This window comes from Salminus brasiliensis, chromosome 3, assembly GCF_030463535.1.
Source record: "Salminus brasiliensis chromosome 3, fSalBra1.hap2, whole genome shotgun sequence".
Lineage (NCBI taxonomy): Eukaryota > Metazoa > Chordata > Actinopteri > Characiformes > Bryconidae > Salminus > Salminus brasiliensis.
The window spans coordinates 34,054,122-34,081,524 of NC_132880.1; the positions used below are offsets into that span (position 1 = coordinate 34,054,122).

General features: G+C 39.0%; 1 protein-coding gene across 11 annotated transcripts in view; it reads right to left on the reverse strand.

Annotated features, from left to right (window-relative positions):
* Nucleotides 1–1,994: 1,994 nt before the first annotated feature.
* The window catches only part of adgrb2 (adhesion G protein-coupled receptor B2), a 362,907-nt gene continuing 337,498 nt past the window's right edge, over nucleotides 1,995–27,403 (reverse strand). For 5 of the 11 annotated variants that reach the window (XM_072675953.1, XM_072675952.1, XM_072675949.1 and 2 more), the window contains 4 exons: nucleotides 23,086–23,121; nucleotides 19,546–19,659; nucleotides 7,897–7,950; nucleotides 1,995–5,902 (listed from right to left, as the gene is read on the reverse strand). In XM_072675953.1, the coding sequence (XP_072532054.1) occupies nucleotides 5,726–5,902; nucleotides 7,897–7,950; nucleotides 19,546–19,659; nucleotides 23,086–23,121 (381 nt within the window). In that variant the 3' untranslated portion in view covers nucleotides 1,995–5,725. The other 6 variants (XM_072675950.1, XM_072675947.1, XM_072675948.1 and 3 more) reach the window with 6 other exon arrangements.

The following is a 27,403-nucleotide window of genomic DNA, read 5'->3' on the forward strand; positions in this document are numbered from 1 at the left end:
TTGTACACTATTTCAAAAGATCTAAAAACTTCAAGGACACCACAACTGGTTTGACCATCCTTTATAGGTGTTTTATGATGAATCTAACCAAAATATGTCCCCCTTTTTATGTCCAAGGTTAGCACTGATAGCAAGACCAGTTGATAACAACATGCTATGAAGTTTTTTTGCACATCCAAACACCATGGTAACGCATCCACAGATAGAAGTTGGGCAGTACTGTGTGTATGGCTGATTTAATGAGACACAAATAGGTAGAAGTGCTAATAAACTGCATAATACTCCTGCTTTTACTGCTGTTGAGGTGCAATCTAGGATTTTGATCTCTCCTGACTATTACAGTAAGAAATCCATCTTTCCAGTTGAAATTTCCTATTTAGAACTTGGGCATTTCAAGATCCCAGTTCAAGAGCTGTCTGTTTTGCTTATAAAGTTTATCTGATGTGAGGGCCAACATTAACCGTACCACAGTACAGCCATTCATATTCATAATGCAATTCTCAGGAATGTGTTTTAAATGAGGCACATTACAAGACAGAACACATCTCAAATACCTTATATCAGTCTTTTAAGGCACAGTAATAGAAACTCCTTGTTTAACTGTATGGGATAAAGAGAAGTCGGGGAATAGTCATGTTAAAATGATTTATGACCATTGACTATTATAGTGCTGCAATAGACTAATGCTAACCTGAATAGTTATACATAAAATCCAATGCATTGACTTTAGCAGCATCTGCAATTGCTACCAAATATACAAATAGTGCACTGTATAGTGTGCACTATATGGACAAATGTATTGGGACACCTGCTCATTTATTGTCTCTTCCACAATCAAGGATAAAAAAGTATTACAAAATACTTTATCATGCTTTTGTTGGAGTAAATGTCTCTACTGTCCAGGGAAGGCTTTCTACTAGATTGTGGGCATTGCTGTGAAGATTTGACTGCATCTAGCGACAAAAGCATCAGTGAGGTTAAGATGTTTGGATGATCTCCCCACCTCATCTCCAACTCAACCCAAAAGTATTGCATGAGGCATCATCATTTCAGAGAACAAAGTTCATCTACTGCACAGCGAGGGTGTTGTGGGGGCTTATAGTGACTAGACAACATTTAACATTTAAGGCATTTAGCAGACGCTTTTATCCAGAGCAACTTACAAAAGTGCTTTGCTATTTACACAAGAAAAACCTCAGCTAGTTTGAATAGGCTAAAATTCAAAGATACCTCTACGTTTAGACACTACTAAACACAAGTCAGTAAGGTGACCATTCTGCTATTCGCCAAAGTACTCTCTGAGTACTCTCGTTCGGACACCTAGGGGAAGCTCGTTCCACCACTTTGGTGCCAGAACAGAAAAAAGTCTGGACGCTCGTCTTCCGTGGATTTTGAGGGATGGCGGGTCGAGCTGAGCCGTACTTGAACCTCGAAGGGCTCTAGGTGTGGATCGGCTTTTGACCATTGCCATCAAGTACGGAGGGGCTGGTCCGTTCTTGGCTTTGTAGGCCAGCGTCAGGGTTTTGAATCTGATGCGGGAAGCAGCGACAGGAAGCCAGTGAAGGGAACACAGCAGTGGAGTGACATGGCTGACTTTAGAAATGTTGAAGAGCTGCATGTGTGCATTTTCACATTTGTGTCAGCTATGGGAACACGTTAAAAGTAGCATGTGAATGCATTCAGCTTACATACAGTGCATGTTTCAATTCAAATCCTCAGCTCAGTAAATATTTTAGCCATTCTATCAGCATTTTCCACTCAGCTCACTACATAGTAAACACTAGATAATGAACAGTGAGTGAAGCAATGAGTCAACCATTCCAAACACAGCACTGCTTTTACTTTTCACTTCCTGCAGCTTTGCAATGCAGTGGATGTTTTTATTGCTACCTCCATGCTGCAATTTTCTTCACCATGTCATCTGCACACTAATAAATTATACCAGGCTCATGATTAGGAGGAAATATCACTAGACACTGACACATCAGATTGAAAATTTATTTTCATATAAAAAGACACTCTATGAAAACAGTAGAGGACTACTTTGTACAATCTTGTGTATAAAAAAAAAATAAATGGGGCAAAGGGGTCTTTCTGTGACAGCCAACGTTCCTAGCGTATGACATGTGAGAAGTGGGTGCTGGTTGGAGGAAAAGCCGAAGCTTCACACATGATGTAATGTGGAAAAAATCTTCATGACTCCGGGAATGCGTGTATTTTCTTGAAGTGTTTGTATAATGACATGTAGGGTAATTTCGTGTTAGCCTTTGCATACTCCTGTCAATCACCCTTGTCACAACACACACATACACACGCATACATATTCAAAATACATATTTCATAAAATAAATTTGACTGTAAGGCAATTGTCAAGTTTTTCGAGAGCAATACAAGCATATCTTCAAAATGCATTTAAGGTAGGGGCAGTCTGGGGTGCAAGGTCGTTGCGAATGCAGTTTTTCAAAGCTGGAATACATGATGAGTTGGACATGGATAACGTGGAGCTGCTGAAGAAAAAAATCTACACATCTGCAAAAGAACACTGCGCTACACAGCCGAGTCAGATATCCATCAGTTAGTGTGCGGAGCCTTGGGATTTGACCCTCGAATGAAATCTTAGCGAAAACCCCACTCGATATTACATACAGCTTCGGAAATGAAGAGCGCAGCGATCATAAAGGAACTGAGACGAGAAAAAGGTAGGCACTGCTTATGAAGGAGGGGGAGCGCACGGCTCCATGATAAATGAAAAAACAGTTTAAAAAATAGGAGCGGGTCACTTACCTGTTTGGCTTAGAGTACTTATAACTCAAGGCAATGCTAACGACACCTAAGTGGTTTGACTCGACAGAGACTGAGAGTACTTGAATAATAGCGGGCCTCTTGAACATTAACAACCTATGGCCCAAAATAAACGAGGGCCTGCAATATCATCAATTTCTAAACTCAACGGTAGAAAGAAAGAAGAGGGAAAGTACTTTTAATCAGTGGTGGTAGAGGGTTATTTCCTGGGAGATGAAAGGATCGGCCATGTTCTCCATTACTGTGGATTACTTCCAAAGGTTAAAGTGGCGGGATCTTGTCTTAGAGCCTGTGTCTATATGATGTGCTGGCTTCAGGGATCTTTGAGCAGATGGTTGTTGCGCCAAGTTAGAAAATGTCAGGACAAATTGTCAGCCCCAAGGTAATTATCTCCCTTTCTCCCTGAGCCTCCATCTGCAGTTACATCATCCTACACAACTTGCCCTAATTGGTATGAGTTGCAGACAATGAAAAGGAGAAAGCGTAGATGACCTCTACGGTCTACTCAGCATTAAGCCCATTTTCAGCGATGGTGTCTCGGCATAAACAGATAAGGTTGAACCAGCTGAAGCCTGGCAGGTCTGGAAGCGAACCTGCAGATAATCAGCAGACACTCGCACTGACGCTAATGCCGGATACTGCAGCAGCAAATGCAGTTCAAAGTGGAGTAATGGTAATAAGGAACCCAAGGTTTTATCAGCTCTGTTCTCACTACTCTTTCTCAACAACATTTTCGACAAGTGGGCTGCGGGTGGGCCCAATGTTAGACACTGAAACTGAGGAAGAAGGGGTTAGAATTTCTAAAAGCCAGTGCAAAGGAAGTATGCTTTTATGCTTGGGTATTCAAGTAACAAGATTTTGAAACACTCAATGAAAGGACGCACTGAGTTTACTTAATTCCAATAGAATAGTATTACACTTTTGTGCAAAAGTATGCAGACATCTATTACTAATTAGTGATTTCAGCCATTTTAAAGTCATTGTATAATCTCCACAAAAAAAGCATTTGTAATAAAATGGGATGCTCTAGATCAGCACTGGGCTGCGGAGCAGTGGAACTATTTTCTCTGGAGTAATTGAAACACATTTGGGAAGAATTGGAGAACTAAACCTCCAACATCAGTACCTGCCCTCGCTAATGCTCCTGCAGCTGAATGCAATCAAGTTTATAGAGCAATGTTCCAATGCGTAGTGTAGAGTTTTCTCAGACGAATAGAGGCTGTTACTGCTGCAAATGGGAAACAAACTTTTCTATTAGTATCCTTGATTCCAGAAGACACATTGGTTGAACAGGTGTCTGCAAACTTTTGGGCGTATAGTGCACATTACATTTTTATTTTGACTTTACTTATTTTGAGGTTATTTACCTTTGGCAATAGCAGTGTTGGTGAAACATGTTTTATTCATGTGGATTTAGATGTAGACCTTTGAAGTAAACTCAATGCATCACTTTCATTCCAGTGCAGCTGACGTTATATAAGCTGTCCACTCACTGGAGACTGCTGAGTGCATATCTGTGTTGAGAAAGATTATTTTGGCTTGAGGTTTGACCTTCTCGGCTTTCATGTGAAGTAAAAGAGGCGCTATTCTGTCCTGCTTCAGCCCAGTCTGGATATCGATCACTTTGCTAGGGCAGGCCTGCGGGGGCTGCCTGCTTCTTTCCAGTTTAAGGTGACCTGGATGTCTACATGCTTAAAGCATGAGTGGTTCACACCAGCATAAAGCTACTAATGCAGACTAATACATCCCTCTCAGCTCTGTTGATGTAGGCCCTGTTTCTGTTGATGCAAGCTCTGTTGTTATGCCAAACCTCAACAGACTTTATTTCGTCTGTTTTAAGGGGAATAGTAGCCACAAGAATCAAGCCAGAATCAATAAGCACTGTAAGCTTTGGCCAGATGATGCTACAAAGGGAAACTGCAAGTCCGGCCATATCTTATCAGGGAAGAAATGGCATCTCCACGGTTCACTTGACCAGTTTCAGCAGAGTTGCAGACTAACGGAACAGAACAGAGGGTAAACGCAGGCTTGTTTTTTCCCCTTTGGTCATAAATCTCTGTTATGCACTAGACTTATTATTCGATTGCTATCAGTCATTTTGAAAACTTAAATATAGAACACTTTCACACAGCAGCAGAAATAAGAAAAACCTACTTCCCCGAAAACTTGACAACCAAACAAATTCATAAGAGTTCATCTTATTATTATTGTTTTCTTTCTTTTTTTTTTTTTTTTTTTTTTTTGTTCTTCCAATTTTTTAGGAAAACAATTAAACAAAATGAGGGACAGTCTAAATGAAAAAAAAAAAAAAAGCAAAATAAGGACTCCAAAAGTGGTTGATTGAATACAGTAGGCTTAATGTTGGGGAAAAAATGAAGACAAAAAAAAAGAATGGCACATATTAATGAACCACTTTAAACTTCCCCTCCCCTCCCCCTGAAAAAAAATAAAACCAAAAGCAGAGAGCTTGAGTCATCCATTAGGAAAAGACAGGACAGAAAGGAGGAACGAAACCCTACGGTGCTGAACACTGTGCGAAACATCAGTAAGAGTTCTTTTCTTTTCTTTTTCTCTATAAAAAGAATGGTGCAGAAATATTCTTTTTTTCTTTTTTTTTCTTGTAATTTCCAAATCATCAAACAGGTGAAAGAGAATCCTTTCTGGAGTAAAATCAAGACATTTCAGAAACAGTTTGTTAAAAATTCTCCCCATATACTTTTCAAGCCCCGTTTCTTTCATTGAAAGCGTCCATGTGAAAATATAGGATAGAATAGTCTTTTATATATTTTTTTTTCTGGTCTGTCCCGTCAGCGGTAAACAAGTGTATAATCCTTTAGATTCTCCTCTTGGTAAAAAGTCACGCCATTGAGGTGTGTGTGTACGAGTGTTTGTTTGGAGGTGTGTTTTTGTGTGTGTATTTTCCTCACACTTCAGTCTGGAAGTCTCCCTCGGATGTGTCTGGAGTGTTTGCGGAGGGAGCGTCCCATGTCTTACTGTGCAGCTCCACTCTGTCCTTCTGACCGCTAGAGCCGCACGACGGCTCAGGGGTCATGGTCTTAAAGCTGTCCCAGGAGCGCTGCTCATCCGGGGTGGACTTATCCTGTGTCCACACGTACACACACACACACACACACACACACACACACACACACACACACACACACAAATAATGAAAAGAATGAGGGGGAAAAAATCCATTAGAACAGTCACTAATTTCACAACAGCTGTAGCTAGGCAGTGATAGATCTGCCAGTGTGTGCTCCAGGCTATTATTTGTATGTAATAGAAACATAATTGCCGTAAATGGATGACATTTGTAATATGCAACATTTGTAATAATAATATGCCCTATAATGCATTCGGCTGCCTAGGTGTCAAGACTGAGGATCGTTTCCACTCAATATGCAATGCACACCAGTGCCTCAAGGGAACTCAATGATTGCCGTCCTATGATCAGACTATGCACGTTTAGCTAGGCTTTTATCACCTCCTGTATCACCTTCATTGAATATTTTAATATTGTTTCAGCGTTTTGACAGAAACCTCTTGTACTTTTGTATATTGATATGCATGATTAGGTGAATTTTATGCTGACAAACAAGCAAATAAATAAGTATCAGGATGTGTGTACCTCAAGGTTTAATTCCAGGGCCTATTCAGTTTCTCTCTCTACTTCCCAGCTGCCCAAAAGCATTTGATTTTATCAGTAACCGCATGTATCTATAACCCTATTTACACATGCAGTTGTATGCTATAATATGGGAAGAAGTTAAGAGTGAATGCTGAAACATAAGTCGAAACATTACCAAGAAATAATGAGATATAGAATACAGCCAGCAAACATTTAGGTGTATTTGTTTTTACAGTCAATAAAAAAATACAAAAGTCACACTAGTGTATTATGTATTTGATCCAGAAAGTGTTGGTTACTTATGCTTGTTCTATTTCCCAGGACACATAAATATGAATGGGTTATCCCAGTACAATACAGTTTAATGGCCCAAAGCAGGAATATTAGTGGCAAAATTATCCTGGTAATGTCCATGTTTTTATTTCTATGGGTTTGTTTTGTTTTATTTTATGTCCTCCTCTTCAATTGTCCCCTCCCAAAAGTCCCATGAAGTGAAATGGTCAAAATCCATGTAATCATAGAAATCATCTTATTCATGTTTTTTTTTTCCATGTATTTCCTGAAACCACAACATTCTTTTAGAACTGTTACAAACACACTGGTGTCCCTTAGACTCCAATACTCTTTTGGACACCTGACCACTGATGACTGTAGTATCACTGGGAATCACACCTGCAATCTTCTAATGAGGGAGTCAACACTTAGACAGTTGTGCCACCTAGGAGTCTGGTAATATCCTGAGTTTTGAGTGTAAAAGGGACTTATAGACTGCAGGTCTTTCAGACTGGAATGACCTAATGACCACCATGAAGCATAGTAACCTCTTTTCATGTACATGTGTGTGCTATAGAAGCTATTTAGTTTGTTTTGACTGAAGATACAAATGGAATATGGGTGGATACTGATAGGATGTCAAATGGAGAATTCCAGACATGACAACATGAATGACTTCACACACAAAAAAACACACACACACACACACACACAACACACACAAACAGAAGTCTGACAAGGCATCAAGTGCTTTGGCTTTATTTCAGTGACTATTGTGACTACTGCACGCTCCTTCTGGGAACCATGGTGTCCTTCGGAGTGTGACCGACTGAAACAGGGGCCTCTGTGTTGAGGCAAGCCAGATTTGAACCACCAGGGGGCGATGGTAGCCTGATTATCATTCATTCAGCGTAACAGGCTGACAGTTGGCAAAATGAATACAAAAAGCATAATCTGGGAGCCAATTTGCATGTTAAATGTTGGAGAAGGAACATTTTGTAATGCAGAAGAGCCGCTGATGCAGGAGTAGAGCCCAACTTCGCTCCTGAGAGAATGCTAACGTGATTCTGCTGCTTATGCCAGCCTCCATTCCCTGCACTCCCTCGCTCTCTTGCTCTGCCTCTCACAATGTCTCCCAAACATCTCTCTCTCTCCCTCCCATCTCTCCCTGTCAGTTCTTTTCTACTTACACTCGAAGAGTTCTTTTCACCTCCGGCAGACGAAATGCTCCATCGCTTTTCCCTCTGTTGTGATAAAAATGAGGGAAGAGAAAGAGAAGGGGGAATCACAGTCACTGGCATGTCTGTGGGGAAAGCAACATTTGTCTTTTTCTTCGTTTTTTTTTTTTTTTTTTTTTTGCCTCAACGGAGGTGTGTGTGTGTGTGCAGTCTTGGAGGCTTGTGACCCCCCCCCTCTCTTTTTCAGTCAGTGAAAGAAAAAGACAGTCTACCCATCTGCAGCACTGCGCTCGATAGCACACGATAGTACGATAGCAGAGACTTCCTGCTCACTGCAGCACATGTTTGGACATCATGTCTCTACTCTTTAGCAGACAGATATGCTGGGTTGGGGGATAGCTAGTCCATGATGCTGCAGCTGCTGCGGGGAGAGATCAGCAGCACTAGGTGGAACCAGTGCTAGAGGACCATGTTACATGCAAATGCACTCACTAACCCGTCCGCATTTTCCCAGAACCTGGTGTAGCTCTAAGACTGATTTCCAGGAATTCTGCCATGGGGATTGCCTCAGCTCTTTCCTTTCTCATGCCACCACAAAATGCGGAGGAGAGCATCATCTGGGGAAAGACATATTCATTCTATGCACTAAGGTGAACTATATATTTAAAAAAACTCTTTTAAAGGGCTCATATTATGGAAAACCTCATGGATTGTCCTTGGAAATTACGGTATAAGGAGAGGTTAGAAAATGGTCATGTACAAACAAATAGGCGGAAGAGGTAGCCAGCTGCTGCCGTCACCAGGCGCTGCCGGATGTGATGTTGAATGTAATGTAGGTCTACATATTTATTCTATTTAACTATTAGTATAGTAACCAAGTTTGAACCTTAATGATTCAGTCTTCATGCATACATTTGCGCAGATTTGTATATTTTTGTATTTATTGTTTTTGTACTTATTGTCTATGTCCCCTGTCTCTATAGGCCGCTATATACCTTGCACTATTGTACCATGACCTATTCTGCACTGGAGACTTAGCCTAACAGTGTGTTGTTGTACTGTACAAACCTGTATTACTATTCTTGTGGTTTTATGTACCTATAAAGGATGTCTGTTTTGATTGGCTGCTTATATTACACCCCATTTAAAAGTAGTTCAGGCCAAAATGTACGAAACAAACACTAATTATTCAGGACCTTGCTTTCTTTACATGTTTTATATTTTACACTTTGCTTTTCTATGTTTTATGTCCCAAATGTGTCACTTTCTAGCCCCTTTATGGCTTACAATTTAAAGCTGTTTTAATAATAATAATAATAATAATAACAATAATTATTATTATTATTATTATTATTATCATTTTCTTTTTTTTATATATATTTGTCACATTTTTTGAAACACCCTCTGTTCTGACTATATGCCATATTTGCTTCCCAACAGCCAGAAACATCACATCACTTAACTAATTTGTCCACATCTTCAACTTCTATAACTCTCACTAGAGACTTTGATATCATTCTTTATCTTTTAAGGGTGAGTGGGTGGGGCTAAACTGCTGTACACTGAATGGGTGGTCACATGTACTATAACTGTGGTTGTAGCGCAAACATGATGAATTGAAAAAGGCCTGTTTTTGCTCATGTTGTAGTACTCATGGTTAAAAAACGTTTTCCATGACATGGGCCTTTTAAACATCACATCCAAGAATCACATCTTCCTCGTTTTCCCCTTTTTTCTCTTCGCTTTCATTATCTTTTTTCTTTCCACCTACCAAATGCTCTTAGGGCATTCTCATGGTCTTGCACAGCATGACCATCTCTGTTCTCGCAAAAGATTAGAAAGATTGCACTCGAGCAAAAGCAAACAGTGGGAGAAGTATAGAAACAAAAGAGGCAAGTTCAGCCTGTGCTTTCTATAGAACGGAGCGAGGGAACTGTTAAAACACAGATGAGACAGGAAGGACATTACAGGTACAATAACAGCACAGAACGAAAAGGAGCAAATCACAGTCACGTTGCCAGCAGGTGGATCAGGAGACAAAGCTGAGGGAGTCATTTGCAGGTCTAAAATTGTTTGTGTCCTTCTACTGAGGCTACAGAGAGGAGTGGAGGAAAAGAGAGAAAGAGACAGAGAGAAAGAGAGAGAGAGCGGACGGATGGGCGTACGACACAGGCAGGCAGTGGGGGTCCCACCATGCCCCACACCTGCTGCTCTCTGGATGAGTGGTTTTTACCTTTTCTCTCTGTGATGCCCTTGGGTCTGCTGACTGCCTGGCTACAGTCAAACTATGGCAGAAAACATGCAGTTTGAAACCAAATCCATCAAACAAAGAGACAGAGACACGCAAGGATACGCAAAAGATACAGAAAAGCAAAATAACACATTAACAATACACAACTTCACACTTAATGAAACTTAAAGTGACATCACAAGATAAAAGAAACAAGGAAATGATGAACCAAAGAAAGTGGATAATGTCACAATGAACAGAAAGCAAGGACAAGAAACAGGCCTATTGTAAGAGATGAGTGTGTACATTGCCTTGTCAAATGGTGGCACAGTCTAGGAAAAGAACAGTGAGCTTTGGGGTCACTAAGCCAGCTAGATGTGCTTTAAAAGGGGACGGAACCCCACATGCCTGACAGACAGCCTGCTTCTTTCAGCAGTGCCATTACATTACAGACTACAAGGTGAGTAGAAGGCCGGGAAGCAAACATACGTCTTTCCTGTGCTTTGCTTTCATCTTTACATTAACATTTTTGTACTCGTTTGTTCATTTTTATGTAATGAACCCTGCTATAGAACATTAACATGACCATGCCATTAACATGTTAAGGCAGATATTACACGCTCCCATCATAAAAGACTATATAACAGTGTAATGTTGCAGGTTACTGTCATGACAGATATTGTAATGTTTAACTGTAGCATCTGTCATGACAGGTATGACTGGATGTAATCTGTCATGGCAACTCAACTAATGTATCGTCAGTGTCACACAAAAACCTTGTATCTTTAAAATGCTTAGCTTTCAATGTAAAAATGTTTTATTTCAAGCCATTTTGGAGCTTTTGGAACTCTATTAGTCCATTTTTCATAACATTCTAACATGATGTAAAGAACAACTGCCAGATTCACATTATGATGAAATGACTGCTGATAAAAGACTGACTGCTGGGCTCCCCAGCACCTGCTTCAGACCAGCTGTCCACCTTCACCCTTGTGAGTCTTGGTTCCTCCCAAGATTTCTTCCTCTTGTTCTGAGGGAGTCTTTCCTTGCCACTGTCACCTTTGGCTTGTTCACTGGGGTTTTTATTTTTTTATGTTTTGTTCTTTGTTTCATTACTGATTCATGTAAAGATACTTGGTGACCAAGACTGCAAAAATGGTGATATAAGATTTTTGTGTGGCAGTGACAATATTCTATTTTATTAATCTATTAAGCCAAATTATATACACATTATCAGTACACTGACCTAAGAACATGGAACATTATACGCACCAAAAAAAAACATACCTGATTACACATACTTTACATTGTAAAACATCAGAGCACAGACAGCAATGCTGAAGACAACATGGACTATGTTTACATGTCAACCAGTCGTTCAATACTAGACTGATTAAATCTGATATTCTGTGATCCTGTAAACTGCACAGTATGACAGTCATACTCATGTTCTTAGTCAGGCTAACCCAGTTAAAACCTATTCTAGACAGATCTGGACATATGTAAGTGCTCCACTCACTTACCATAAAGTCAAACTATGCCATTGTGCATGTGAACAGGGCTATAAAGTGAGTCTTTTAAACAGCTCTTGTAAACATCTTGGTTCAGTGCAGGTTAGACTAACTTATAAGTGGGGGCATGTTCTAGAGCACAGGCAGAATTGCAGTAGACAGCATTAAGTATGTTTACATGGACACCAATGATTCAATATTAGTGTGATTAAGGTTGATAGCCTGACAGTCATGTCCTGACTTCCTCATCTTGACCCTCCTCATATAAAGAAGATGGTGCTACAAATGATGAAAGTCCATCTAATCACAAACCACGACTACAGTATAATATCTAAACTAACAGGCATTACAGCACAGCAGAATGAAGTCATTGGGGCAACAGATTCTGTAAACAATCGGACTCTGGCTTTTTTTAGGCATCTCACATCTTAATTGGCAGAAGGCCAGAATGTATTAGCATTGTGCTCTCTAGGTTCGTGTTTATGTGCTTCAGTCCAGTCCAGCTCTTCTGCTTCCTCATTAAGCTAGCTGATGGAGCGTCAACCCTATGCTCAGCACACATAGCAGCCAGTAAGAAAATACAATTTAACGGCTAATTTGTGTGAACGAAAGAAAAAAAGGCAGATACACTCAAACTACAAAGGGCACGGATATAATTTTAAAACGTGTTAATGAGGCAAATCAATTATTCAATTAATGGCCTAATTATGCTGCGGAGTGGACCGCTCGAAAGGCCAACAACTGTAAAAAGAAAAAAAAAAGCTAAAAGGACAGAAAGTGAGGAAAGTAAAAGGACAGATGGAGGAGAAAGCACCTTTCTTGCTCCAGAACAGCACATTCCATTTAAGCTTATGGCTTATTATGGAATATTTTATGATACTATGCATGAATCTTTAAAAGGTGATATAATTTTTGAAGTATGTTGTTTTTTAATTCATGTTGTACTGAAAAAAAAAAAATATTACATTATAATTGTCCATCTTATAAACTACTTTCTTCACAGGCTCTACACCAGAATATTTGTATTCCTAAATCCCTTCTTCCTTTTCTCCTTTCTTCTCTCTCACATGTCCTGAGATGCTCCCTTTTGTCTGCTCAATTCTGGTACAAGTTTGCTCAAGCTGCTGCCTGCCTACCCTCTGGTCCAGGCTCTTCTGGTGTGGTAACTCAACAATATTTGTTACAGTCATCCTAATCCCTTTGTTTTGCCTTCCCTTCTGTCTTCTGTTTTTGTCTCTTTCGCATGTTTGACTGTTCTTTTGCCGGTACTGCCCGACCCAGCTCTCCACCAGCCCTGCTGCCCACTGCAATGCTGTCCTCCTTTGAATCCTTGCATTGATGCATTTACATTACTCTACTGCATAACTGTGCAATGGTATTCACGGGACAAGTGTCAGGAAAATACTCCCCACACCATAACATCACCTCCACCAGCCTGGACTGTTGACACAAGGCAGGTTTGGTCTGTGGATTTTGTTTATATGCCTCAGCATAAATCAAGACCAGACCAGGCATCAGACCAAGCTATGTTATGTCTTTAACTGTCCAGTTTTGGTGAGCTTGTGTTGAATGCAGCCTCAGCTTTATGGTCTTGACTAACAGAATTGGAACCTGATGTGGTCTTCTGCTGATGTGACCCATTCACTTCAAGGTTGAGTTGCTTTTCTGTGATGTGATTGTGTTACCATAGATTTTCAGCTTGAAAAATTCATCATTCTTCGTCATTCTTTATTGACCTCTCTCATCAACAAGACTGTTCCATTCACAGAATTGCTGGTCACTTGATTTTTTCTTAATTGCAACATACAGTGTAAACTCGGAACTAGAGACTGTTATGCTAAAAATCCTTGGAGATCAGCTCTTAACGTAATACTCAAAGCAGCCTGTCTGGCACCAACAATCATGTCATGCTCAAAATCACTGAGATTATACACATTCTCCCCACTCTGACGGTTGATGTGAACATTACCTCAAGTTGCTGGCCTGTATCTGTGTCACAGTGAGGACATACTCACTGCTTTTCTGAAAGGCTGGGCTCACAGTTGCAAGAACACCCACAGACACATGCTTCTCTCCCACAGTATGTTTAACACATACTGTTTACACACCAACATAGGAAATCAAGTTCCACTCAATATTTTACTGAAGTGTTAAAAGTTCTCCTACCCTTAACCTTGAAAGTGTGACCATTTTGCTAGTCAATTCATAACACTCCTCTGGTATGGATAGCCACTATCACAAATGTTTTTGTTTGCTAGAGGGATCAGCTGACCCCTTTCATGGACCATTTACACTAAATGTAGCCAGTTAAGTTAAATTAGTAGTCGTTGAGGGACTGACACTGGCACTGGTGTGAACCAAACACATACAGTATATGCTGAACAAATACACTGAAACCCACCCTAAAACAATCAACAAGGCAGTGCTGTAACTCAAACACACATACATATGTATGAAGAGAAGCATATGTAAGCAAGAGAGTGGGCGACAGAGCAGAAGTTATGGCCAATCCATATTTCAGAAGCCAGATTGTCGCTTTCCTCTGCAGCCAGGCTCTCCTGCTGTGTTCATTTGTGCTTTCAGCATTACCATGAATAGATTGAACACAGAGTAGCAGTCCTTCATCTATTTGGAAGCATATGGGGCGCCTCCGCTAAAGCTATCAACCCAACCAGCATCATCACTTAGAGGTTAACTGCCTTTCAAACTGCATCAAGGCCCTCGCTCACTAACACACGGCCCATTCAGACGCAACAGCAGATTTATCCACCACCTATGTTGGAAAAGAGAGATTGGGGGATTATGATGGGAGTAGATAGAGCTGTAGAAGAGAAGAAGAAAAACGAATATGGAAGAAGCTCTGCTTAGTCATACAGTGAATGGAGGACGTGCGTAAAAGAGGGGAAAAGAAAACAGAGTTAATTCAGAAGAATGGACTCTGTCAGAACTAGCCCCATTTTTGGCAGTGTTAGAGACCCCAATTTGCTCACTGTTACACAAAATAAGACAAATGGATTCAACTTTCAAATGTACAATACTCATCCCTACAATGGCCACAACTGGGGATAACATTCATCTGCTGATCAAGCATACACTAAAACAGTAATGCATTGAATACCTGGTTCAAATCTGTACATCAATTATTACCAAATGAACGTATATGGAAATGCAATATTGTGTTGAATTAATGTTTGCATTCATGTGGTAACAATGTTCACATTCCAATCAAGTAAATTCAATGCATTACTTTTTTACGATGTGTGTCGGTGTGATTACACTGGTTATATAAACCAATGTCAGGCATCTCCTTTCATAGCTTTGGCCAACACTTCAATAAAGGAGGCATAAAAATGTCATTATAATGCTCTTCTTAAGCCCTGTTTAACATGGTAATAACTGGTAATAAATGGTCTCCTCATTACTACTGTACACTGTAAGTAGTAACTAAAATGAATTAAGCATATTCAAGTGAATTAACTGTGAATTAACTATTTACTTACTGCTATCATAACAAAAGTGCATCTTTTTTAGTGCTATACATAAATAATAAGATTTTTTTCAAAAAGCAATTCTTAAGGACTTCTAGATGGTCCAGACTTTGCTGGCACTGCTTTAAAGAACACAACAAACTTTATGAAAAAGAAGAAATAATTAAGCATTAAAACAAATGGTTGTCATGGTTCTATTTATAACCAGTGCCTTTAGTGACTACATATTCTATTGAGTTTCATCAGAATGTCTTGGAGGTCAATAAATGTGATCTAAAAAAAAGGGGGAAAATACACAATATAACATATTTAGTTATTGCTTACTAATGTAGTAATGAGTGGACAGTTAATAGTCAGCCATTGTCTTGAATAAGGTATAATAAGACCATAATAGTGAGAAGAGTTTGTATAATATAGTATACATACAGTATGCATATTATGTAGACATAAAGCACCACTGTTGTGCAAAGCCTTGTACCACCTAAATGGTAACTTTATTTAGTTTGCTCTAGGTATTTATTAAAAAAATAGTAGCCTTAAGTTATTTATCAGTCATTATAAGTGTTAATAAGAGTATGTCATGACATTCAATTAGTAGTAACTGTTTTAGGTGATCTTATTACTTGTTTAAAATCAATATTAAAATACCCCATTCTCTCTCTCTCTCTCTCTCTCTCTCTCTCTCAAAAACATATACACACACAAGGACTAGCACATAACTACTGATTGATAGCACAACAGTACTGTACAGTACTACACTACCCACATGTCACTGAGTTACTTTGGATGGAGAGTTAACCCTTAGATGTCACAGTTTTTAACATGAAATATTTCTTTCTAAGAGGCATTGAAACAAAGAAATCTAAAATTATTCACTTGGATCTGAAAACACAGAATGCTAATGTAATATAAATGCAATGTATTGTTAAACTATGGAATAAATAATGAACTTGCACTGAAGCAATGCAGCAAACTGACCATTTTAACTCCAGACTTCTAAGGGTTAAGAGATTACACAGCACCAGTAGGGGCCTCTATCTCACAGGCCCCTCTCACAAATGGGCTAATGCTAGGTCAGGGGGCTGTGGGACATGCTTACGTTGGCTCTCTTTGTAAACGAAGCTCATTCTTCGCGTTAAAAGAGGCTCAGTTTGTCGTGGTGGAGGTGGAGGAGGGACCTGTGAAGTGGACTGGACCATTAGAGGGGTCAAAGAGTGATGGCACACTTTAGAAAATGTTCAGAATGTGCTGAGATTTGGTATCAGCTGCAGAGATAGCTGTGTTCTTATGAGGAGGACCACTTTTTGTTGCACACCTGTTGACCATATTCGATTAAAATAATCAACTCCAAGGCAACAGTGACATTGATGCCTATGTATTCAATCCTACATGTAGTATCAGCACACTGTGTATCTTTCAGAAAAAGTCAAGTCTGTTGATCAAGCATCCCAGCTGAATCCACATGAAGCTGTTTGAGAGTGTGCAAAGCAGCATCAGCATACCAAGGAAGAACAATATTTGGTTTCCGAAAGAAAAAAAATGGCTCCATCTATTTTAAAGATTGCTATTTCTCATGTATTATGACTGTTACTAAAATGTGTGACCTATCAATAAATTACTGTAAAGCTGTATGAAAAGTCATATTACTATTGTTACAATGATTAAAAATAGCAAAATAAAGAAAGATGCAGTCTAAGTATGCACATCCCGCTACGTGTTGTACTGTTGCTCATAGCTTGTAGGAATTACAATGATCTTACACTGAAGAAGAATACCTCTTTATAAGAGAATTACACTGGGTTAATACCTGCATTCAGAGCAAAGATTAGAAATTCTTAGTGTCTGTTCTACTCTTAACCTGGTGACTTGAAGATGAGATCAAAATCACTGGCTGTCACAAGGCTTAGGAGCTGGCTTATTACAGTAATTACCGATGCATAATCTCTATTCTCACACTCTCTCAGACACCATTATCACTGTAATTATTGCATTGTCAGAGTTAACTCTCTGAGAGATTACAGAATCTGCCAGATGACTCCCTGAAAGCGGCACTGACTTCACCTCTCCCATTAGTAATCAAAAAGCAAAGTTAATACCATTATGATTCATCTGTGTGATCGGAATCGCTCTGAGCAAGGGGATGAGCAGCTGAAAAGATGTCGCGTTAGCATAAGAGTACAATTCTTTGATGACTAGCTGGAGGTCCAGGCATCTTCGAAACATTTAGAGGCGGAATGAAGGTTAATAGCTTGGAACGGGCCATGAGACAGGGTACAGACAGCATGGCCCAAATTAAATGTGAGTGAACATGTGGCAAGTGCCACTGGAGAGCACACTCCATCAGAAGAGGCTAGGCTGTGAGTAGGTGCTTCAGCCGAGGAGACGGCGTTTGTTTTTAAATCTTAATGATAAAAACCCTCTGGACACTAAGTGTGGAAGTATGCACGGCTCCTTCCTCTGCTGCTAATAGACCATAAAAAATTCAGCAGCCCCAGTAACAGGAAGAAGCACTGAACTCTTTCTAGGGACAGTAGAGAGCTAGCAAATGTCCTTGAGAAGAGTTCATGGGCATTAGATTAAGTATGATCCAAATATCATTAATGCACCATGTAACATTTATAAAATATAGCTGATGGGAAGGAATATAATGGGAATGAGACTGGGATGGTCCCATTAAATCAGATATATTAAATATTTCAGTTGTTATTTCAGTGATGTGACTTGGTCAGGTATGGAATATACTAAGAATATTTTCCAGATAGACAACAATTGGCAGTGACTGATAGATAGACAGAGCTCAGCGCAACTATTGGTAGTATAAATGGTTTGAAATGCAGATTTTAGCTATTTGAGAAAAAGAAAACATGGTAGCTTAGATATTGTAGAAAGTCTTAACATGAATTCTAACAGGAATAATGTTCAAATTTAATATTCACAATACGTTTTTTAATGTTAACCATTTGAACACAGCGTGCAGATGAACGTGTAATTCTGCATGCCTAATCAGTGCATTAATGTGTCAGAGTGCAGTACACTGGAATCATTTAGAATTTAAAGTGAACATAAATATGCTTCAATTTATTTAACAGATTAACGGAAACATGTGCAAGGAGGCGATTGTCAATGAGTTATTACAGGTTATTAAACTCAACAATTTACTTACTTTTTCTAGCCTGCACTATGGATGTTTACTCTTCTTGTGTGTTAATAGTGTTTATAACTGTTACTTGTTTAAGAATTAGATCACATTCTATTAATAATCAATGCAGATACACAAATACTTTTCCCAACACTATATACAATTGAATGGAAATGTCAGGACAAATCATGAGTTGTGACCTGTGCAAAAAATTTGACACCTTACAGAGACAGTAATTAGTAATTATTAAGTCCTGCTAGGCAAAAATCAGTTTTCAAGCCCTTGAAATTTCTTGATTATCTTCCATGCACAACTATCCACAAATGTTCTATGATATTTAGGTGAGGTGACTGGGAGGACCACTCTAAAAGCTTTAGTTGGTGTCTCTTTAAATAGTCCATGTTGGATTTTGAGGTATGTTTTGAATCATTATCCTGTTGTAGAAGCCATCCTTATTTCAGATTTACTCTTTTAAGAGATGGTTTGGCAACATAACCCCAAACCATGACAGACCACCTTCATGCATGCACATGTGGGAAAGTTCCTACCTATGACTCTTTCATGAAGATTACAATTGTTGAATGTTGCACCACCCTTGATTCTTGGTTGTTCAAAAGGGTTTTGTGTTGTCTTTCTTACCAGCAGCTTTCTCAGAGATTTTTCTTGATCTTCCATGTTTCCTTTTGACCTCTACAGTTCCCCTGAACTCTTAATATTCCACAAGTTGAAAATGCTTGGCTTTTAGGTATTCCCCTGCTGTGTGGGCCCTGATTACTTTTGTTTTCAGATCTTCAGACAGATATTAAGAGGTGGTTGCTGAGTGTTTGGAAAGTCAGATAATTTTTAAGGCTTTGAATTTGATTCAGCTGACATTTCCTAATTAACATGTATGCTATGCCTCAGGCTTTATTAGTTAATCAAGGACAGACACCTTGTCAAAAAACATCTGTCCAAAATCTTTGTTCAGGCCACACTGATAATTTTTCATTTAGGTTTTCAGGTTATTAAAGACAGAGTGACTGTGCATTAGGATTTATTGAAAATGCTGTGTGTTATGTTTCACTACCTACATAGACTGTGTCCTTCAATCCTGATTAAAGGTATTGAGTAAGTGTCGCTTTAGAAAGGATTAGGTTGCTGTGTGAAGTCATAGATAAGAGTGAGACTGGTGACTGAGGTAACATCACTTTACATAATTCCATTTTCAGATGTGCTGCTGCAAAAAGGGACAGAAAAATGTACAGAAAGGGCCCACTCCCCATTCCCCCAAGGCCTTGCGGTTTAGTGTCTTACCTTGAATGTGGTCATGGCAGGATCCCTGTTATACCTATCTATGGTGTGGAACTTGGTGGAGTGGTTGAGTTCATGGTAGAGCTCTGAGTGTCTTTTGCGAGTGTGCATCACTTTCTAGAAGGAAGGTAAAAAAAAACAACAAAAAACAAAAAATAAACAGAATAAAAAGGGAAGGGAGGGGCACAGAGGGGGTGGCGGGCAGACAGACTGGATGGCCAGAAGAGGAGGGGACGAGTAGCTGGCATAGATTTTACCACCCATTAAAAGATCCCTCTGGGTTTTCGAGCCTCCGCAGCATTGGCAGTTTAAATGGCAATGAAAGCAGGGACACAGCGGGGTCTCTCTGGTCAGCGGCATTCTCTATAGGGGGCACTTAGTCCTCCACACCCTGATTTAATTGGAGGTGGTTTTAGAGCTTGGGCGGTCTAACAGACACAGCTGCTTCCCCAAGCAGGTCAGAACACAGAACTCACTCTGACCTGGGCCAACTCACACTGAGAATACCAACTCCAATTAAGCCTGCCACTGTACAAGCGGCGTGCCCTCCCACCAGTTACTTGTCACCGGGTGCCGTGACAGCCATATTGGCACATGTGCTGTGTGGCCAAATTACTGAGCTATTTTGTTTTTTAGCAGACAGCAGTACCATGCAGCGCTGACCAGGATGGAGGAACTTATGAAGCTCTAAAAGCAGTTGGTTAGTAACATACCTTTATTTGAGAAGATGCCTCCATAATGGAAAGCAAATCTCCAGTCAACAGTACAGAAAATGTTGCCTTCAATATTTGGGTTTGGAGTAGGGGTGGGCATATTTCAAAATATATAATGGTGATATTTCCTATGAATCTTGTATTCATAATGCATTTATAATGTTATAGAGCACATGTAATATATAATTTCTAGCACAAGCCTGCATATTTGCTCATATGTACTTACAGTTATATGCATTTCATACCTTTTATATGTCTCTGCATTTACTTTTTTCTATAAGAAGTAGTCATGTGAAAAAAAACTTGTATGTTATATTTTCAACATTTCAACATATTGACATTTGATCTTCATTTAAACAACATTGAAACACTGCAGCCACATAAGTAAATTAATACTGAAGAAATGTAATTTTAAGAATGATTTTGAAAGTGCCATTTTCTTGAGATAAAAATTAGGACACCTACACATTTATTACTACAAAAATGCCTAAAATTAGAATCAGGAGCAGCACACCAGCTTCAAATGATTAGAACAGGGTTAGAGATTATTTTAGAGGAGCTCGTCTTATTTAAACCTCAGACATTTAGTTTCGCTCTAGATTGTTAAGATGAGTGGTGTCATCATGAAGAGATGCTTAAAAAGCTCCCTGAGGCCTTTAAAAATGTTGTAGATGTACATAAGTTTGGGAAGTGTTTTTAAATGATCTCAAAACAATTAGATATCAGTCATTCCACTGTCCAGAAATAATTTACAATTGAAACAACTACCAAAATGGCCAGGTCAGGCTTTCCTGGTCTTCAACAATCTGAAAATTTCAGGTAGCTCTTGCTCTTGCCACACTTGATACCAAAGTACAGCATCTACCATCAGAAAGGGACTGCACAAGTTTGGCTGTTATGGGAAGTGATCAAGGAGGAAACCCTCTTAAACTTTGCCACCTAGTTTGCCACCTAGACCAAGACCAGGATATTTGTAACAATGTGCTTTGGACTGACTAATCCAAAGTTCCAAAAATTTCTGGACACAGTAATAAAAACATGTTTAGCATAAACCAGACCCAGCATTTAAACACAAAGACCCATTACCAACTGTAAAGAATGGAGGTGGAAATGTCATGGTTTTGAGCTGCTATGCTGCAGTAGGGCTTGGCAAGCGCTCCATCATAAAATACACTTTGAAATCTTCATGGTATGAAACATGCTTGAGTACATTGTGAGACCATTTCTCCAATAACTGGTTCTGTAACATCACACAGCTGAAAGAATTCTGCATGGAGGAGTGGGAAATCTTTTTTCCAGTCAGTTACAAAAAAGGCATAATTCAGCCAAAGGACAAAATACCAGATATTAGGGCAAAGGGTGTCTTTCTACTTATTACACTTTTACAAATTATTTCTTAAATAATTAATTTAGACCTTTTAGAGCAATCATTTTGAAAAAAAAAAATCTTCAGACAGATCTAAGTTAAAATGAAGATCAAATGTCCATATGTTTAAAATTGTTTTAATTTTGTAAAAAAGTTTTTATACATGACTGTCATATATATCTGTTCATAAAAAAAAAATAAACATTGCCTATACTAAAATAATGCACTGTGGTAGAATTGTCCTTAATCAAGTTTGCCTAAAACAGTACAGTCACATATCCCTGCTCAAAGTACACGTGTTGATTTTTTGTGTGTTCAAATTGTTCATTCGTTCAACATTTCAAATTTGGGTGGGTTGAAAAATGTACCATAAGCATAATTATGGAGTTTTCTAATTGTTGTTCAAAAAATGCCATAGAAAAAAAAATGTAGTTGGCGACCCCAACTTAAGGCTCATTGATGCTTTACATTATATACGGATACAGACAAAGCCTTCTGTTCGTACTTTGCATTCATTTTGTCCGGATTTGTGCATGTACTTAAGTGCTAAAACTCACGGACACAGATGGAATGGAGCAGTACCACTGAAAACTGTGGGAGCAGTGTAGCTAACAGACCAGAACCACTGCAACATGGAAACAACAAAGAAGAAACTCTGGCCGAAGAGAAACATACATCTGACCTCATGATAGAAAGATTGTTGTCCATAATTACCCAGAAAGTAATATGTTGGTGGGTCCTGGCATTTATGTAGTTGGTGTTAATGAGCAGGTTAAATATTGTGCTTCGTCAAGGCTTGGAAAACCATATTTACTGTAATCTAATCCTATAATGTGGGCTTTGTTATGTCTTGCATGACATGGGATGTGTTCATATACTTCTTATTATTAAACATTAATATGGCAGCCAATAACCATGGTTTAGTCAGGAAGGCCTAATATTAGCCACCCCTAGTTTAGAGCTGGTGAATAAACAGCTTGAAAGGAAAGTCTGATCTCAGTGTTAATGTTAAGTTGACTGGAGGTTTGCTAAATTCCAGTTTGGTCATTCTCCAGGCTTCACATGTGCATACTATTCCACTCGTCACACGCTGACCCACTTCACACTCACAACTCACTGTTTCCGCAGCCTCAACCTTGTGGCGTTGTCACAGTCCAAACGTGTAGAACTAGTGTCCTCACATACCTCCACTTTTACACAGTGGCACAGCTTGCTGCCACATGGAAGGTGCTGTCTGAAGTTGTTGAGCATCCCATAGGAATGCAAGAGGGAGTTCAAGAATCAAGGCTGATGAAACACTGAACAACTCTACCATGAATTGGATGATTACTAATCTGGATGTCAAATGCAGGGGATACAAGCACCAAAGCAGTACTGGGTACCTCTAAGCATCAATCAAACCCCTAGCTAAAAGCACATAGAAGCACAAACACTGGGCCGGGGACAGAGGGGGCGAGATCTTACCTCAAAGTCCAGTTCAGAGTACCGTACTCTTTTCCTCTGGGGGAGGGGGGAGTGGAGAGAAGACATGATCAATCACAGCTGCACATCATCAAAGAAAGTCTGAAATGTCCATCCAACCTGCTTTGGTGGCCATCGACTTAGGGTTTACCGCACTTCGGATCCTGAGCTTTGCTAATTCACTCAATATTCTATAGTTGAGTCATGGTTAGTTGAGTCAGATAGGGCCAAAACACAAAAACAACGTAGATTGTAAATCCCTAACACTTAATAATAAGCCTAATAAACAGTTAACTAATATATACATTATACTTAATCAATTACTTATTTTCATAATAATCAATATCAACAATACAGTCAAGGCCGAAAACATTGGCTTCCCCTGCCGAAGTGTTCTACTTCTCTCAGAAAATTGTTGCAATGCAAATGCTTTGGTATGTACATTTTTATGTCTTTTGTGTGCATTGATAGAACAAAAAAAAAACTGAGGAAAAATCAGTCAACTCTGACATTTTACACAGAATTCCAGAAATGGACTGGGCAAAATTAATGTCACCCGCAACTTTATATTTAGTAGCACGTAAAGTAAGTGTCAAAAGTATTTACTAGTGTTTAAAAAGACTTCTACAGAAGTTGAAGTATCAACTTAAGCTTTTTACTCAATTAAAAGTATAAAAGTACTGGTTTCAAGACTACTTAAAGTATAAAAGTAAAAGTACTGTAAGGAAAACAAATGCCAAAAGCTTGCCATGCCACAGGTGTCTATAGTTACTACTCCACCCCACCACTATCCCCCCAAAAAGAAAATCTAAAAGCCATAATGCCTATAATGTTATATTAAAATGTTCATGATGAAATATTTTTCAGCTGCATATGTGCCCATTAAAAATAAATGCATTTTAGTAACATCAAATATATTAAAGGAGCATCTATGTGTACTACTCAGCATTTACATGTGTTACATGAAGCGGAAAATATGAGTAGTTGCCTATAAGTATTGTAATGGTGCAAAAAGTCAAACCTCAGAGGCATCTTATCAATAAGCATTATTGGAATGTAAATGTGGTGCTTAATTGGGACATTTCACTCGAGTTCTCTTGCGTCTCTACCAGGACATCTTCATACTAGGCTACATACGTCTGCAATGTCCTTGCTGGAGTTTGACGTAACATCAAATCAGTAGGGTGTCAGAATGGCATATTTTTATACTTCTCATCCAACCACAATCAATTTAAACAATGACAAGCCGGAATGAAAGCAAAAATGAAACAGGAGTAACGAGGCAATTTTTAAAATGTAAGAAGTAGAAAGTACAGATAGTACCATGAAAATGTAAGGAGTAAAAGTCATCTAAAAAATAATTACTCCAGGAAATTATAGAAAACCAAAATTTCTACTTAAGTAAGGTAACAAAGCATTTGTACTTCGTTACTTGACACTTCTGGGTAGCACGTCATTGGGAAACAACCACTTCCTTTAATTATATATGGGTTTTTTTTACACCTTTTTACTTTAGAACTTTAGAAAACTCTTCTTTTGACAACTTCTCCAGATCTCATAGATTTTAAATGTGCATTCTCCCAGCTGTTGTTTCAGAACTCTCCAGCACTGCAGCACTCTGTCTTAAATCATTTCTGGGTGCTTTTTGAAGCATGCTTTAGCCCATTGTTCTGCTGGAAGACCCATTACCTGTGGTTTTGACCCAGCTGGGCCCTACATTGCACTCAAAAATGTTTTGGTAGTTTTCAGATTTTATAATGCCATGCATGCAGTCAAGGCATCCAGTGTCAGAAGCAGCTAAACAACCCCAAAACATCTTTGACTGCGGTGTTCTTTTCTTTTTTTCTTTTCATTTCATTTTCGGTAAATAGTACAATAAAGTGCTTTACCAAAAAGTTCATGTCGTCAGGTTAGTTCTGGCTTTTTTATGCCTCTGCGTCAACAGTGGGGTCCTCTTGGGTGTCCTACTATAGCATTCCAATTCATTCAGATGGGGATGGACGGTGTAAGCTGACACCGTTGTACCATGTGTCTGCGGTTTAGCTTGGATTTGTTTGAAAGTTGATTGAGATTCTTTAGCCATGAGAATAATTCTTTGTTACAATCTTTCATCATTTTTTTTCTTCTGTCCACATCCAGGAAGGTTAGCTACAGTGCCATGGACTGTAAACCTTTTAAAGACGTTGTACACAGTGGACACAGGAACATCAAGATCTTTGGAGATGAACTTGTAGCCTTGGGATTGTTCATACTTGTACATAATTATGGTTCTCACATTCTGAGACAATTTTTGGTCTTATCTTTCTTTTCTCCATGCTCAGTGTGGTACCTAGACACAAAGATTGAGCCAACATTTGTCCATTTTAACTGGTTAAACAAGTGATTTCTATGTTTGCAGCACCTGGTACTTGTGTCACATGACTATTTGACTGATTATTTATTTCAATTTTGAAAAGGCCAATTATTTTGACCAATTTATACAATTCATTTCTGTGTTCGGTGTGAAATGATATCAGATTTAACTTTATTTTTTTAACTTTATTTTTTATTTTATTTTAACTAATTAAATAAACATGTGGGGGTACCCATCATTTTTTAACACATTTCAAAAGTATTTGAATATTGCACATGTGTACATGTATTTTCAGGGCAAGTAAGCATCTAAGGAAATGCTACACTACTTCTTTTCTGCTCAAGCTAAACCCAATACTCTACACTGTCAGTGACATATTAACTACTTAATGTAATCAATTCACTTGAATCATTTGCGCTGCCCTAACTTATGCAGCCTTAATCAAGACACTAGAAAAACAATTACTCAAGTAAAGACAATGTTCATTAATTCAAGTTACATAACTACATTGAGAGAACTCAAATGAATCAAGGCAAACAATTTGCTTAAATCATCTCCACAAAGCCAACAACTAAGTTGCACTCAAATTACAGTTCCAAATCCTGTATGCAAGTTAGGTAAGATGTTTGGCATATACTGTTTAGAATGTCTTCGGACATACAGGCGTATTTGCCCTAGCTAATGAGGAAATGTGTTTGTGTAGCTATTCAAAGGCACTTATCTTTGAGCCAGGGCACTATCTATGTGGACAAGGAATGAAAACTGCTGCACTATTTACAGTTGTCAACCCATTTCAAATAGAGTGGTTTAATGTGAGCTGAGCCAGTGAAACACTGAGATCAAACATGTAGTAGGATCTCATAGCACCTAGTTTAACACAGATGGAAACATTCTAACTATGAATAATGCTTTTAACTACTTAATTAGCTGGCCTTAATAATCTATTCTTGTGAGGCTGTCATGACAGTACTGTGTGATTGGACAATACTGAGCCCTGAAAAGTGGATCTACAGCCATTGCTTACGATAAATTATGGTGAAAAGTGAAATGCACACACATCTTCAAATTAATTGTTGGTCACCTTGTGTATTTAAGGTGTTAGTAATTTCAGACTCCTGCAGGGACTATCAGGCTATAAATACCTGTGAGGTGTGTGGCGGGATTCCTAGATTGAGAAGAGGTGGTACCATGCAGTGAATGTCCTATTGGATGTGTGAAAAATGGGTAACAAAGAAGATGTTAATAATTGACAAAAAGGAGTGATGGCATTTGAGTGTGCCAAAGTCCTTGTCCCTGTGTGCTTGGCAGTCCTTGTCCCTGTCTGTCAGTTTTATCTTTCAGGCAAAGTTCAGACAAGACTTTTCTGGAGACTGGGATTTTAGCCACTGCTGGTAGACCTGTGTGACCGCCAGCTACTTTCCTTACACTATTGTCTTTGGCATGTCCAAATGCAATCACTACTTTTTGCCAATTATTAACATCTGCTTTGTGACCTGTTTTTCACACATTCAACGAGACACTCACTGAACTGTACCACCTCTTCTCAATCTATAAATCCTGTCACACACCCTGCAGGTATTTATAGCCTGATCTTTCTCATGCAAAGCCATCTGTGAGAGCCTGAAGTTGCTTCCACCTTAAACAAGGTGACTATTTTCTTTTTCTAGGGAGCTTAGTAGGAATGAAAGTTTTAAAATACTTTTAAAAAACTGAGCATTTTGAACTCATCAGAGCATTTTATGGTTCCATAATACCTGAAGAAGCTGTATACCATAAAAAATGTAACTTTTGGAAAGTGCTCAATGCACAATGTCATAATTTTTATAATGAATATATCTGGCCTCGAGATTTGATTACCAAGTTTTCTAACCAAATTTTAGTCAGCCAATTACTTAACCCGATGCAATGTCACAGGGCAAACAACGTGCTCTGAGGAAAGTGCCGGGTACCCAGCTCTGATGCATTGGC